The following is a 15,036-nucleotide window of genomic DNA, read 5'->3' as shown; positions in this document are numbered from 1 at the left end:
ACCATGTGGTGCCAGGACAATAAACTCTCCCTCAATGTGATCAAGACAAAGGAGATGATTGTGGACTACAGGAAAATGAGGACTGCGCATGCCCCCATTCTCATCGACGGGGCTGTAGTGGAGCAGGTTGAGAGCTTCAAGTTCTTTAGATTCCACATCACTAACAAACAAACATGGTCCAAACACACCAAGACAGCTGTGAAGAGGGCACGACAAAACCTATTCCCCCTCAGGAGACTGAAAAGATTTGGAATGGGTCCTCAGATCCTCAAAAGGTTCTACAGCTGCAACATCAAGAGCATCCTGACAGGTTGCATCACTGCCTGGTAAGGCAACTGCTCGGTCTCTGACCGCAAGGCACTACAGAGGGTAGTGCGTATGGCCCAGTACATCACTGGGGACAAGCTTCCTGCCATCCAAGACCTCTATACCAGGCGGTGTCAGAGGAAGGCCATAAACATTGTCAAAGACTCCAGCCACCCTAGTCATAGGCTGTTCTCTCTGCTACTGCATGGCAAGTGGTACCGGAGCGCCAAGTCTAGGTCCAAGAGGCTTCTAAACTGCTTCTACCCCCAAGCCATAAGACTCCTGAACATAATCAAAGGGCTACCCAGACTATTTGCATTGCCCCCCCCCCCTTTACGCTGCTGCTACTCTCTGTTATTATCTATGCATAGTCACTTTAATAACTCTACCTACATGTACATATTTTCTCGATTACCACGACTAACCGGTGCCTCCGCACATTGACTCTGTACCAGTACTCCCTGTATATAGCCTCGCTATTGTTATTTTACTGCTGCTCTTTAATTATTTCTAAGGGCTTGTAAGTAAGCATTTCACTAAGGTATTCGGCACATGTGACAAATAAAATTCTCTCTCTCTCTCTCTCTCTCTCTCTCTCAACCACCTTGTCCAAAAAAATCTTACCACACCCTACCCTTCTTTCTCTGGGCAGAGAGAGCAGTCATGGAGTCGGCCATTCAGACTATAGTTGGTGTCTTCCAGAAGTCAGCCAAGGGGAAGGAGAGTTTGGGAGGGAATGACTTCCAGAAGCTGGTGAAGAGCCAACTCCATAACATCATGATGGTCAGTTAGACAGCAGCCTCCACACTCACCAGCTATAAATACTACACCTTTCTGAACTCTTTGACTGAGCTATATTTGTTAAGCTTAATATCACTTTATTCGTCAATTGTATGTCTGCTTTAGCCTAACCCCTCCGAAATACACACATACAGTGGTGGTCCGAAATTATTGTCACCCTTGATAAAGAGGACCAATAATGACTATATAAAATAAGTAATTCAAAACCTAGCTATATTATTATATGCTGAGCTATATTATTTATACTAATTCAATTGCTCAGAGAAAGAGATTTTGTTTAACAAGTAATAAAATGTTTTCTCAAAAAGGTAGGGGTCAAAATTATTGACACCGCCTAAAGATTCTTATGAATAAAGTAGTCAAATGTTTAGTATTTGGTCCCATATTCCAATGACCACATCAACCTTGTGACTCTTCTTGCAACCAATAAAATGTTATATACACCACTGTTCAAAAGTTTGGGGTCACTTAGAACTGTCCTTGTTTTCCATGAAAACATAAATTAAATGAGTTGCAAAATGAATAGGGAATATAGTCAAGACGTTGACAAGGTTATACATAATGATTTTTAATTGAAATAATAATTGTGTTCTTAACTTTGCTTTCGTCAAAGAATCCTCCATTTTCAGCAATACAGCTTTGTAGACCTTTGGCATTCCAGTTTGTTGAGGTAATCTGAAGAGATTTCACCCCATGATTCCTGAAGCACCTTCCATAAATTGGATTGGCTTGATGGGCACTTCTTACGTACCATACGTTCAAGCTGCTCCCATAACAACTCAATAGGATTGAGATCCGGTGACTGTGCTGGGCACTCCGTTATAGACAGAATGCCCTTTTTCCCTAAATAGGTCTTACATAGTCGGGGCGTCAGGTAGCCTAGTGGTTAGAGTGTTGGACTTGTGGAGGTCTACAATTTCTTTTCTGATGTCTTAGCTGATTTCTTTTGATTTTCCCATGATGTCAAGCAAAGAGGCACTGAGTTTGAAGGTAGACCTTGAAATACATCCACAGGTACACCTCCAATTGACTCAAATGATGTCAATGAGCCTATCAGAAGCTTCTAAAGCCATGACATCATTTTCTGGAATTTTCCAAGCAGTTTAAAGGCACAGTCAACCTAGTGTATGTAAACTTCTCACCCACTGAAATTGTGATGCAGTGAATTATAAGTGAAATAATCTGTCTGTAAACAATGGTTGGAAAAATTACTTGTGTCATGCACAAAGTAGATATCCTAACCGACTTACCAAAACCATAGTTTGTTAACAAGAAATTTGTGGAGTGGTTGAAAAACGAGGTTTAATGACTCCAACCTAAGTGTATGTAAACTTCCGACTTCAACTGTACATCTAAGTAAGGAATGGATTAAGAATATATATACATGTATGTCAGAGCAGCATTGGACTAAGATACAGTGGCATAGTATAGAATACAGTTTATACATATGAAATGGGTGATGCAATATTTACACACAATTCAAGTCACTAAGATACCATAGAATAGAGTACAGTTTATACATATGAGATGAGTAATGTAAGATATGGAGACATTATTAAAGTGGCTTGTGTTTCATTTTCTTAAAGTGGCCAGTGATTCCTAATCTATGTCTATAGGCAGCAGCCTCTGATGTGCTGGAGATGCTGTTTAACAGTCAGAGGTGTAGTATAGAATACAATACAGTATATACATTTGAAATGGGTGATGCAATATGTAAACACAATTTAAAAGTGACTAAGATACCGTAGAATAGTGTGGAGTGCATTTTATACATATGAGACGGAAACATTGTTAAAGTGGCTAGTGATCCATTTCTAAAAGTGGCCAGTGATTCCTAATCTATGTCTATAGGCAGCTGCCTCTGATGTGCTGGTGATGGCTGTTTAGCAGTCTGATGACCTTGAGACTAACATATAAAATAGGGTGGGTTGCACCTAAAATTAATAAATTCTTAAACTGGGTTAAATCAAGGTATGTCTATTAATCATGCTGCACAAAATAGTACTGCGCCTTGTGATGTAAGGGGTCAGTTACTACTGAGGTCACCTCTGCTGGCGTCGCCTCTGAGTCATGTCTGCCCGTCTCTGTATCTACTCTGCACCCAGGATACGGACAGCTCCGAGGCGGTGAAGAAAATGCGACAGGGCCTGGACGCCAACCAGGACGGTAAAGTCAACTTCGAGGAGTACATGAACCTGGTGGGCTACCTGGCAACCTCCCTGAGTGTGCAATGTACCGCCGCCTTGGAGACGCCAGCCGAGAGCGCTGCCACCGCACCGGAGATCGGGAGTACGCCAGCAGACATAGAGGAAGAGAAGGCAGAAGCAGAGGCACAGCCAGAGGAGGCATTGGCAGAGCCAGAGGCAGCCACAGCTATAGAGGAAGAGAAAGTCGAAGTGGCAGAAAAGGTGGAAGAGGCGGAAAAGGTGGAGGAGCCAGCAGCAGTCGGGGAGAAGATAGAGGAGGCGTCATAGGAGTTTACCACCGGTCCTGTCCGGACATTACAATACACACCAACACCAAACTGATATACACCACACTACCCTAATACACACTACAGTACACTATACAACCCACCCTTCAAACAGGTGTGCTGCAATAATACCACACAACATTACAGTATATGTTGGAACCCCACAATAACACATTTATTTTCATACACACATACATACACCCAGTATTTGGTACTAAAATACACTAGTACACACTGCAACATACTATAAACCCCAATACATACTTTCTTGATATACAGTATACTTAGTATTACAAACAGACATTACACTATAATTACTTACATTACAGCAGTACATGCTGTATATGTTGATATACTTCCCACTATATAGCACACTATAGCTCATTATATGGATATTTAATACATTCTGCCATTCATTGACATGTGACATTTTGACACACCCTCTGAAATGTTGGCACATTTCCACACATGGAGAACTCAATGACCTTGACATACACTGACACACATGCCACTATGTGTGTCATTGTATGATGCAATACTAAATGTAGTTATATTTGCATTCCTTCTCTCTCCCTTTGCATATCTACAATGACGTAATGCAAAACTATACTACAGTACATTCCACAATGTACAGTCAAGTCAGGCCATTTCAACTTGTTCCTCTGAGAAGGTTGCTTGGCTTAATGGCTTTGCATGATGCAAGTAAGCACTGATGCATGGATGCATTACATATTCTACACAGCAAATTCTCTAGTGTTAAATCAACACTGACAGTGTTACATTTAACACTGGTCCAGTGTCTATACGGTCCACACTTTTCAATGTTGAATTAACACACTGCTTAGTGTAAAGCCTTATTTGCATATTTCCCAGAGTGCCTTGCCTTTCAAGTGAAGTGTAGAGTTACCACCCATGACTGTATTTGTTGGTGACAGAAATATGCTTGTTGCATTCATTAATTTTAAGTCCTGTGGCCTTCACCAAGTGAGATCCTAAGTGAATATGTGCTAATTAAAATTGAATTATTTAACACAATGCAACATGTATTTCATAAGGCCTTAGTTTTACCCTAATACAGTAACCTGAAACTCATGGTTTACAGGCCACATCAGGGGATGTCAAACATTTGGGATTTTTATTCACCTGCAACTTTCATTCAGATTGACTGCTGGGTTGAGAAGATTAAGATATGAGACTACCTAAACCATCTTTTTTTATTCCTTTTTCTCCCCAATTTCGTGGTATCCAATTGGTAGTTACAATCTTGTCCCATCGCTACAACTCCCGTACGGACTCGGGAGAGGCGAAGGTCCAAAACACAACCCAGCCAAGCTGTCCGCCACACCAATGTGTCAGAGGAAATGCCGTACACCTGGCAACTGTGCACTGTGCCTAGCCCACCACAGGAGTCACTAGTGCACAATGGGACAAACAGCCAAACCCTCCCCTAACCCGGATGACGCTGCCCCATGGATCTCCCGGTCGCGGCCAGCTGCGACAGAGCCTGGACTTGAACCAGGATCTCACGTGGCACAGCTAGCACTGCGATGCCTTAGACCACTGTGCCACTCAGGAGGCCCTACCTAAACCATCTTAACTGGAACAACCATTTCAGTAACAGGTGCGAGAGTCCCAAGTAACAGATTGTATTACATGCAAAAAACATATACAGTACCAGTCAAAAGTTTGAACACACCTACTCATTCCAGGGTTTTTCTTGATTTGTACTATTTTCTACATTGTTGAATAATAGTGAAGACATCGAAACTATGAAATAACACATATGCAATCATGTAGTAATCAAAAAAGTGTTAAACAAATCAAAATATATGTTATATTTTAGATTCTTCAAAGTAGCCACCCTTGGCCTTGATGACAGTTTTAGACACCCTTGACATTCTCTCAACCAGCTTCATGAGGTAGTCACCTGGAATGCTTTTCCAACAGTCTTGAAGGAGTCCCAACATATGCTGAGCACTTGTTGGCTGCTTTTCCTTCACTCTGCGGTCCAACTCATCCCAAACCATCTCAATTGGGTTGAGGTCAGGGGATTGTGGAGGCCAGGTCATCTCATGCAGCACTCCATCACTCTCCTTCTTGGTCAAATAGCCCTTACACAGACTGCTGAAAAACAAATGATAGTCCCACTAAGCACAAACTAGATGGGATGGCATATCACTGCAGAATGCTGTGGTAGCCATGCTGGATCAGTGTGCCTTGAATTCTAAATAAATCACTGACAGTGTCACCAGAAAAGCACCATCACACCTCCTCCTCCATGCTTCACGGTGGGAACTACACATACAGAGATCATCAGTTCACCTACTCTGCGTCTCACAAAGACACGGTGGTTGGAACCAAAAATCTCAAATTTGGACTAATCCGACCAAAGGACAGATTTCCACCAGTCTAATGTCCATTGCTCATGTTTCTTGGCCCAAGCAAGTCTCTTCTTATTATTGGTGTCCTTTAGTAGTGGTTTCTTTGCAGCAATTTGACCATGAAGGCCTGATTCACAATCTCCTCTGAACAGTTGATGTTGAGACGTGTCTGTTACTTGAACTCTGTGAAGTATTTATTTGGGCTGCAATCTGAGGTGCAGTTAACTCTAATGCACTTATCCTCTGCAGCAGAGGTAACTCTGGGTCTTCCTTTCCTGTGGTGGTCCTCATGAGAGCCAGTTTCATCATAGCGCTTGATGGTCTTTGCGACTGCACTTGAATAAACTCAAAGTTCTTAACATTTTCTGGATTGACTGACCGTCATGTCTTAAAGTAATGATGGACTGTCATTTCTCTTTGCTTATTTGAGCTGTTCTTGCCATATTATAGATTGGTCTTTTACCAAATAGGGCTATCTTCTGTATACCACCCCTACCTTGTCACAACACAAATTATTGGCTCAAACGCATTAAGAAAGAAAGAAATTCCACATATTGACTTTTAACAAGGCACACCTGTTAATTGAAATGCATTCCAGGTGACTACCTCATGAAGCTGGCTGAGAGAATACCAAGACTGTGCAAAGCTGTCATCAAGGTAAAGGGTTGCTACTTTGAAGAATCTCAAATATAAAATATATTTTGATTTGTTTAAAACTTTTTTGTTTACTACATGATTCCATATGTGTTATTTCATAGTTTTGATGTCTTCACTATTACTCTACAAATTAAAAAGAGTAAAAATCTAGAAAAACCCTTGAATGAGTAGGTGTGTCCAAACTTTTTACTGGTGGGTTTATTGAAACAATTCTAAAACTCTACCTGCAATAAAGCATGCTGGGAAATATGATAATGATGTGCTTGGTTTCGGTTTAACACTGCTTATTAAAACCAACACTGGGATTCTTTTACACCAATAAGTGTTGATGTAACACTTACAGAGTGTTGCTGGGTTGCTGGGGTTCTTACTTAGTTCAGACTAGTCTTTCTCTCTTTCTCTGTCTTTGCTTTGTCTATCTCATTTTCTGGAAGATCCAAGCAGGGCAGCATCTAGAGTTTATGGACTCCTCTCCGCTACTAGCTAGCCAATAGCCATGGATTTGGAGCTGGAAGATCAGGTGTGGTGTGTCCTAATAATGGCCTTCTAGTAAATAATTAAGGGGCCCAGGATGGAATTAACACCAGGGGACCCTTGTGGCCCCAAGGGAGCCCAAAATAGCCCTCAAGCAGCAGGCCGCTGACCCTGGACGGCCCTTAGGGGCCCTTGAGATTGGGCCCAAGCCGTTTCTCTATGCAACCCAATCCACTGGGACCAGAACCAGGAGGAAAGGGAAAAAAACAGACATCCAAACGTTAAGAAAAGGGGCTCTTATAGCCTGTTGGAGACATCACACCTGACAACAGAAACTTGACCCTTGTTTAGGTATTGTGCAGGTATTTTTTCTACACCCTTAGAATCTATAACCTAAAAGGGTTCTTCTGTTGTCCCTATAGAAGAACCCTTTGAAGAACCCTTTTTGGGTTCCATGTAGAACCCTTTCCACAGAGGGCCAAAAGGGTTCGACCTGGAACCAATCAGGATACTACTATGGTGACACCCTTTTGGAATCTTTTTCTTTTTATTATATTTTTGTTGTTTTTGTTTTCTTCCTGGTTCTGCTACAATCAGGTTTGCTGCGTTACCTGGTCACATCCCTGTTCTCTGTGTTGAGAAACCCTGTTTGACCTGCAACTATTTCCCAGTGCTTAAAACCATTGACTTAGCCATGGCTTAAAACCATTGCCTTAACCATAGTGGCCACATCCTTGGACAAAAACCAACACAAGAGTTACTTGATTACTGATAGCTATCTGTGACTCATCTGAAGATCCTGAGTTCCACTGAAACTGTCAGACCTGGGTTCAAATACTATTTGAACTCTTTTAAATACTTTCAGTGTTTGGTCTAGCCTGCCTGGAGTGCCAGATGGACAGGGTTTGCAGTTTTTTGACTATTCTATTGGTCCATTAAGCAAGGAAATCTTGGCAAATGATTTCAAATAGTATTTGAACCCAGGTCTGTAAACTGCTTTACCCCTTAACCCAGTAGTGTTACACAGCATGTGACTATTGTTTGCTATATACTATTTTGTTAATATTACTACCTTTTATTGATAAAACAGCTACTATTATTTGATATTATAACTATTATTACTCCAGCCATTCTAATGGCTTGAATTGTATAACTTGCATGTAATATGATACTATTTTATTATGTATGTTTGGATTTGGACCACTAACGAGTTTTGGAAGCCTTAAAATAACTGTCCAGTGAAAATCTCCCTTTTAAAAACTCATACCCAAATAATGTTGTTGACTCGTCCTATTCTTGTTTTGTGGCCAAAGCATGAATTACTATTTGTGGCCAAGGCATATATTTCCTCATTTAACATGAGTCACATTGGCTCAATGGCTGAGCTGACCAGAAGGGAGTGGTAGAAAGCTGTTTTTGCATGACTTTTTATGAATATTTTTAACAATCCGTAATATGTCCACACCACTCAAACACAGAAAAGCCGCTTTTTAATATACTTTGTTACCATTTCTGGGAAAGAAAACTATTACACTGATATTGTAATTAATGATAGGTCATATTTCAGAGAAATCTGGCAACCCTGGACACTTACTTTAAGGGAACACAGGGGTTGTACTGTACAGCCCAACACACAGGTTATTTACACACTAGCAATTATGTGTGAGATGTACACAGACAATGTGTTAATTGTAGTTTAATGATTTGTAAATTGTCGCATCATTAATAATACAATCATCAGAAAAAGCTAATGTTGCATCATACATGCAACCACATAGCCCCACCGACCAGGACATGGAGATATACAGTGCCTTCAGAAACTTATTTCACATTTTGTTGTGTTACAGCCTGAATTCAAAATCACCCATCTACACACAATACCCCATAATGACAAAGGGAAAACATGTTTTTAGAAATGTTTGCAAATGTATTGAAAATTAAATACAGAAATCTAATTTATATAAGAATTCACACCCCTTAGTCAATACATGTTAGAATCACCTTTGGCAGCAATTACAACTGTGAGTCTTTCTGGGTAAGTCTCCTTTGCACACCTGGATTAATTCATTTGTAGAAATGTGTCAAAACATAATTCCACTTTGACATTATGTGGTATTGTGTGTATGCCAGTGACACAAAATGTCAATTGAATCCATTTTAAATGCAGGCTGTAGCACAACAAAATGTGGAAATAGTCAAGGGGTGTGAATACTTTCTGAAGACACTATATAAATACATAGTTTGTTTATTATGACAGGTTGAGCTTCAAACCTTCAGTGAAATAGAGATGATGTAAAATCTACTAGTGAGAATGACCTGTAATGAGGTCAAAATGTCACACTTTGACACTTGAAAATAGTCTTCCCTTTACTTATCCATGCATTTTACTACACTCTTGCGCTCTGCTCTTACTATGCTGTATTGCTTGCATGATTCATTTAAACTTAGAAAAGCAAAGTTTCATCTGTCATTCTTTACTCATCAGAACATGCTTTTTTTTCTAAACCTAGTTAAAGAGCATATTTTGTACTATAATATTCTAAACCAATGTATTTTACAGTGACACACAGCGACATTACTTTACGGTTGTCTGTCTCGACTATGTAAAAAACAATGGAGGCTGCTGAGGGGAGGACGGCTCATAATAATATCTGGAATAGAGCGATTGGAAACCATGTGTTTGACGTATTTGATACCATTCCACTTATTCGGCTCCAGCCATTACCACGAGCCTGTTCTCCACAATTAAGGTGCCATCAACCTCCTGTGGTGAAAAACCATGCCACTCACTAGCACCCTCTACAGTTAGCATCATGCTACATCTCCTGGTAGTGCTGCAGTGTGTGCATAGACATAGCCGCAGGAATTAGGGGTACTGAGGGTGCTGCAGCATCCCCTGAAAAATCAGAATTTAAAAATATATAATATAATAATTATATTTATTTATTTTTTAACAAAAATAGTGCACTTGGCCTTTACTGGTATTAGTGGACCAATATATACCCATGTAGTGCAGGCAACAACAACAAAAATCAGCGTCTCTGCTTTGGCAAAAAAAGGTTTAATTAAGAACCGTATCTTGCAGGATTCAATAGTTGGAATTGTAAGAGTTGTTGCCCTGTCCCTTCCTCTGCGATTATCATTTAATGGAATCTAGAAAGAAAAAACCCTGTCCTCAAACATTTACATCAAAAGGTGCAAAGTTATGGGTAAAGACACAAAGCACCCACAAATTAAATATTTTTCTTGATCAAATAACACTTTTTAGTCAGTGTTAATTTACCACCCTTACAAACCACTTAGTGTAAATGTACTTTACTGCATTGTACATAGGCTGGTCATCTAGGTTTGTACCTGTAGACTTTCCATCACCATGAAGATAAAAAATGTACAATACAGTAATTGAGCATATTGAGTCATCAAGTAGATTGTGATGATGTAATTTGATCATGTGGCTCAGTTGGTAGAGCATGGCCCTTGCAATGCTAGGGTTGTGGGTTTGTTTTCCATGGGGGATAGGTACGAAAAAGTTAGAAAATGTATGCACTCACTATTGTAAATGGCTCTGGATAAGAGCGTCTACTAAAAGGAAAAAGGAATAAATAGACCATTTCAGTTTTCACATAGAAATAAGTTGCATTTGTATTTCAAGAAACTGGAAAACATATATCAAGCAAGTATTTTTATATTCTTTGTTGTACAGATAATTATCAGACTCAAGTTACAAATGCTGGTACAATCAAATACTTTCACAAACGTAACTGGGCCTTTACTAGTCCTGTATTAAGCGGACCAATAGGCTATAGACGTCTTCAGCGCAGACACATTTTAAAAAATATATATTGTAATAATTTGCAGCACCCCCACCCCCAAACTACTTCCCACGGCTATGTGCATGCACATCTCATCTATTAGCACTTTGTACTGTATTCATGAGCTAGCTGTGTTGGGTTGGGGCCTATTCCAACAAAATCCTCACCAAAAGTAAACAGCAATTTTGTAAATTGGATCAATTTAAATCAAATTGACCCCAAATCTGATTTGTACAGGATACACAGATACACATTTTCTTTTCTGTTTCCAGGAGATGGTCTCTTTTCCAGTGGTATACTATATTAAATAGACAGAAGTAGAGTGTTTACAGGTAGATCATCCCACCACAACACAATTTGCTTTTGCACACAAGTTCTCCACAGAGCCACTGCCATGCTCACCAAAAGCCATAGTAATGAACCAATGTTACACCTTCACTCGTAATGCTGTATCGTTTTCACTAAGCTATGCTAATAATATTTATGTAACCACTGTGTAAAGACCCATAATAAAATAAAATACTTTGATGCTAACATGCAAGCCTGTTGTCTAATCTGTCCTGATGATAATGTTGTATGCTGAGGTTAAGCACCCTGTCTGCATGTGTGAGCACCTGAGAAGAGAGGGCGGGAAGGGAGTGGGGAGAGGAAAGAGCGATAGAGAAATAGACGCAGGGATGGTGGTACGTGCGTGAGAGAGGGGAGGAGGAGGGGACAGGTGATATTTAAGCCGCTGTCCGACTCTCTCCTCATCCGTCTTTCCTTGGCTCTCTCTCTCTCCCTCTTCTCCAAAGACAAAGGAGGCCCTCCATCAGCACTCCATCAGGTAAGATGGATAGATTAGAGGACTGTTGTGCCCTTCTCCTTTCTCCTTCTCTGTAACTGATAAATGTTTTCTGGGATCAGTTTAAAAATGTTTTTATATGTGCTTTGTGAATAGTGGAACACGGGTATTTTTCACGGTAAGATACCCAGGGCTGAGGGGCACCTTGGTATCCAGAGCAATAAGACTTATGGGGCAATAAGAGGAGCTCATCACCTCAAACTACAATTGGTTTGCCTGTTGTAAAGTAGGTTTAAAAAGTTTAGTTGGACGGACCAAAACCTGTGTTCAGGTTCTAACTTTTTATATCTGAAATATCTTAATTTTAAGATAAAATAGTCAACTGTCTATATGGGAAATTGTTAAAAGGGTGAAAATAAATGTACTTTCAGAGGAATCTGTTGGAGAAGCATTTTTCTGCAATAATTCCAGGGCTCAGTAATATATTACTGTCTACAGTTGGGTCGCCATGGTTTCCCATTGTCTTCTGTCCGTCAATGAGGCAGCTGACCTCTATAGACTTTCCAGTCAGCTGTGGTGTCTCTTCTCTACTGACCTATTTTCTTCTCTTCTGTCCTCTTCACTGACCTTAACTCTGTTTCTTTACTACGCATGAGTGATTTTATAACCAGACTCTTCTATGCTGCAGTTATTTGATTAAAATTAGAATTCCTCAGTAGAGGATCTCCGATTAAAATTATATTGAGCACTTCTGCATTATTGATCACTCAGTGAACATCTGCAAAGGAATATTTTTCATTTTTCGGAATGGCCCTGTCCTGGGCTCCTGATTCTGATTGCCAGGTGGTTTATTTGCATTTTACTTGCGGTTCCCTTCTGTCATTGTTACATGATCGATATGATTGTGAAACCCTGAGACCTCTATCTCAAGTTACCTCAATGACATTATCTTTACTTAACAAGCAGCTTACAAGTCTGTCAACTGAGAAAGATCTTTAAAAATGGACCCTCTCACAATGTTCGAATTTGAAAATGATGTACAGTGTAATGTTGAAAAAAGTGACAGAATTCTTGGTGTGTTCACGCTAACAATGTTGAAGGCTTTTCACCCTAACTACTATGTGAGTCAGTTTCATTGACAAATCTGTGTCTGTGTGTGCACAGTCTTTCCAACGAAATCAACTCAAGAAGATTCCAAGATGCCGGACACAATGTGTGTAAGACTGTTGCTTTTCAAAAGCCATCTCTTCATCTCATATCCCTCACATCTTTCACATGTCAACCAATTAAGGTTACAAAACACTGTCCAGTAGCCACTGTATGTTGAGAAGGAATAGCTCATGTGTGGCCTGTAATTTAAAATTTGCATATAGTAACCTAGGCCTATAATTGGGACACCTCTAGTTTGCTGATATTCTTCTGTCCGGTGTGTGTGTTTCACTCTGTCTTGGTGGAGGCTTCACACCCATGTTCGTCATGTGACCGCACATGCGGCTGGGATGGAGCGTGCAAACTGTCATAGTGTCTGACCTATGCCCTCTGCCCTTCCCTCCAGTATGTCCAAGGAACCCTCTTCCAACCTGGAGAATGCCATGCAGATGCTGATCAAAACCTTCCACAAGTACTCAGGGAAGGAGGGTGACAAGTACACTCTGAGCCGGGGAGAGCTGAGAGAGCTGTTAACAGAGGAGCTGGGGAGTTACCTAGGGGTAAGAGGAGTGTACACACCGAGAGACCGGCGCGCACACACACAATCTTTAACCTCCCGTCCCCTCCTCCCCTCTCCCTCTTCTAATCCAGAATGCCCGGGATGGAGAAGGGGTTGAGAAGGTGATGAACGACCTGGACGCCAACAGCGACGGCGAGGTGGACTTCACAGAGTTCATCATCCTGATGGGAGCCCTGACAGTGGCTTGCAACGACTTCTTCATGGAATACAAGCCCGAGAAACTTGTCCACACACCCTTTGAGAAAAAGGAGGCAACAGAGGAGAAGAAAGAGTGAAGGAAAAATGGGAGGAGTGGGGAGGGACTGGGAGGAGGGAAGGGGGAGATGGATGGAAAGTGGCAATGAACTGTGGAGCAACAGTGAAAGGGTACAATTGATGGTTGTATGGTCATCTTATGCAAATTTCTAAACAGTGCAAATGAAATGTGTGAAAAGAGGCTGAGGGAACTTCACTTCACTAAGTAAGGTTTCGCTGATGGAAGAACAGTGTGTTCCATCTGCAACTATCCAAATACTTTTCATACCATAGTTAAGTCACAGATCCGGAGTCAGTTACTCTGTGTTCTCAAATGCACGAGTGGCACTGTATACAGTAGGGGTCGGCAACAGGTGTCCTGCAGGCCAAAACTGGCATGCGAGTGATTTTTTTTGCCCCCCCCCCCTGAACTTTTTGGTGAAAGAAATATTTTCTGGTGATTTTAGTTTTTTTACTGTAAAATCACCAGGAATTCAGCAAAAATGTGTTTAATTTAGGAAATCTGTTCAAGTATTCACATAAAGTTTTTTTTTTATATGTGATCGTGTCTCAATGTAATCAATGTATGAAATTATTCAAATACAATCTCTTTTTGGGCTTAGTTGTGGTACATTTGCAGTGCACAGATTATTATAATTATGTTCCAGCCCTCTGACCATCCTCTCCAACAAAAATCAACCCCGGCTGAATCTAGTTGCATACCCCTGGTATACAGGGTAGTATGTGTGAGTTCAGTTGTGTTCTCTATTCCGTCTCAAATTCCAAATCAACTGTTTAAATGCTTTGGATGCATATTCAGGATGGATTTAATTGAAAGTATGAATTATTTCAGTGGATGTTATTGTAACACACTACCACCAATGGAGTCAGATCTGGCCTAAAGCACAACAGGGTGATACTAGGAGTGTCATGAATATAAAGATGATATCATAGATATAACCTATTCTAAATATTTAAGATATTTATTATGTACTCAGTGTTGAACATTTGAATATAATTTACATTTCTTTGCACATATTTTGTAATCGGTTTTTGGTAATTACCAATGTGTTCTTCCAAACATTAAACATGACATTTAATCAGCTATGAATATTGCTTGGTCTTTTCTGCGTCAAAAACGATGAACCTTCCTAGCACGATAGTGATACACACCAATTAAGTGTGAAATGGTTGATGGATTTGGGTTAACTACAAATCAGATGTAAGCCTTCATCATCCCAGGGCTGCAGAGTGTAAACAGACAGCATTGAATACAAGGAAGCAAGGAGTGATGCGTAAGATGATCCACAGGATGGACTGGGTCAGCACTGCATTATACACAGCAGGGTAGACCAGGGTTTGTTGTCACACTTTTACCTGCAAAC

The 15,036-nt window shown here is 40.6% G+C and overlaps 1 protein-coding gene across 3 annotated transcripts; it reads left to right on the top strand.

Moving 5' to 3' along the window:
- Positions 1–11,647: 11,647 nt before the first annotated feature.
- Positions 11,648–14,756, top strand: s100s (S100 calcium binding protein S). Of its 3 annotated transcripts, XM_014176837.2 has the most exons (4): positions 11,652–11,730; positions 12,853–12,901; positions 13,244–13,397; positions 13,489–14,756. In XM_014176837.2, exons 2-4 carry the CDS (start codon positions 12,888–12,890, stop codon positions 13,690–13,692), a joined length of 372 nt encoding a protein of 123 aa, XP_014032312.1. In that variant the 5' UTR covers positions 11,652–11,730; positions 12,853–12,887; the 3' UTR covers positions 13,693–14,756. The 3 variants fall into 3 exon arrangements, with proteins under 3 accessions (XP_014032313.1, XP_014032312.1, XP_045565565.1); XM_014176838.2 differs by lacking the exon at positions 12,853–12,901 and having other exon boundaries at positions 11,648–11,730; XM_045709609.1 differs by lacking the exon at positions 11,652–11,730 and having other exon boundaries at positions 12,496–12,901.
- Positions 14,757–15,036: the final 280 nt, after the last annotated feature.

Source organism: Salmo salar, chromosome ssa27 (genome assembly GCF_905237065.1).
Source record: "Salmo salar chromosome ssa27, Ssal_v3.1, whole genome shotgun sequence".
In the NCBI taxonomy this organism is placed as follows: domain Eukaryota; kingdom Metazoa; phylum Chordata; class Actinopteri; order Salmoniformes; family Salmonidae; genus Salmo; species Salmo salar.
This window is presented reverse-complemented; position numbering and strand designations above follow the sequence as displayed.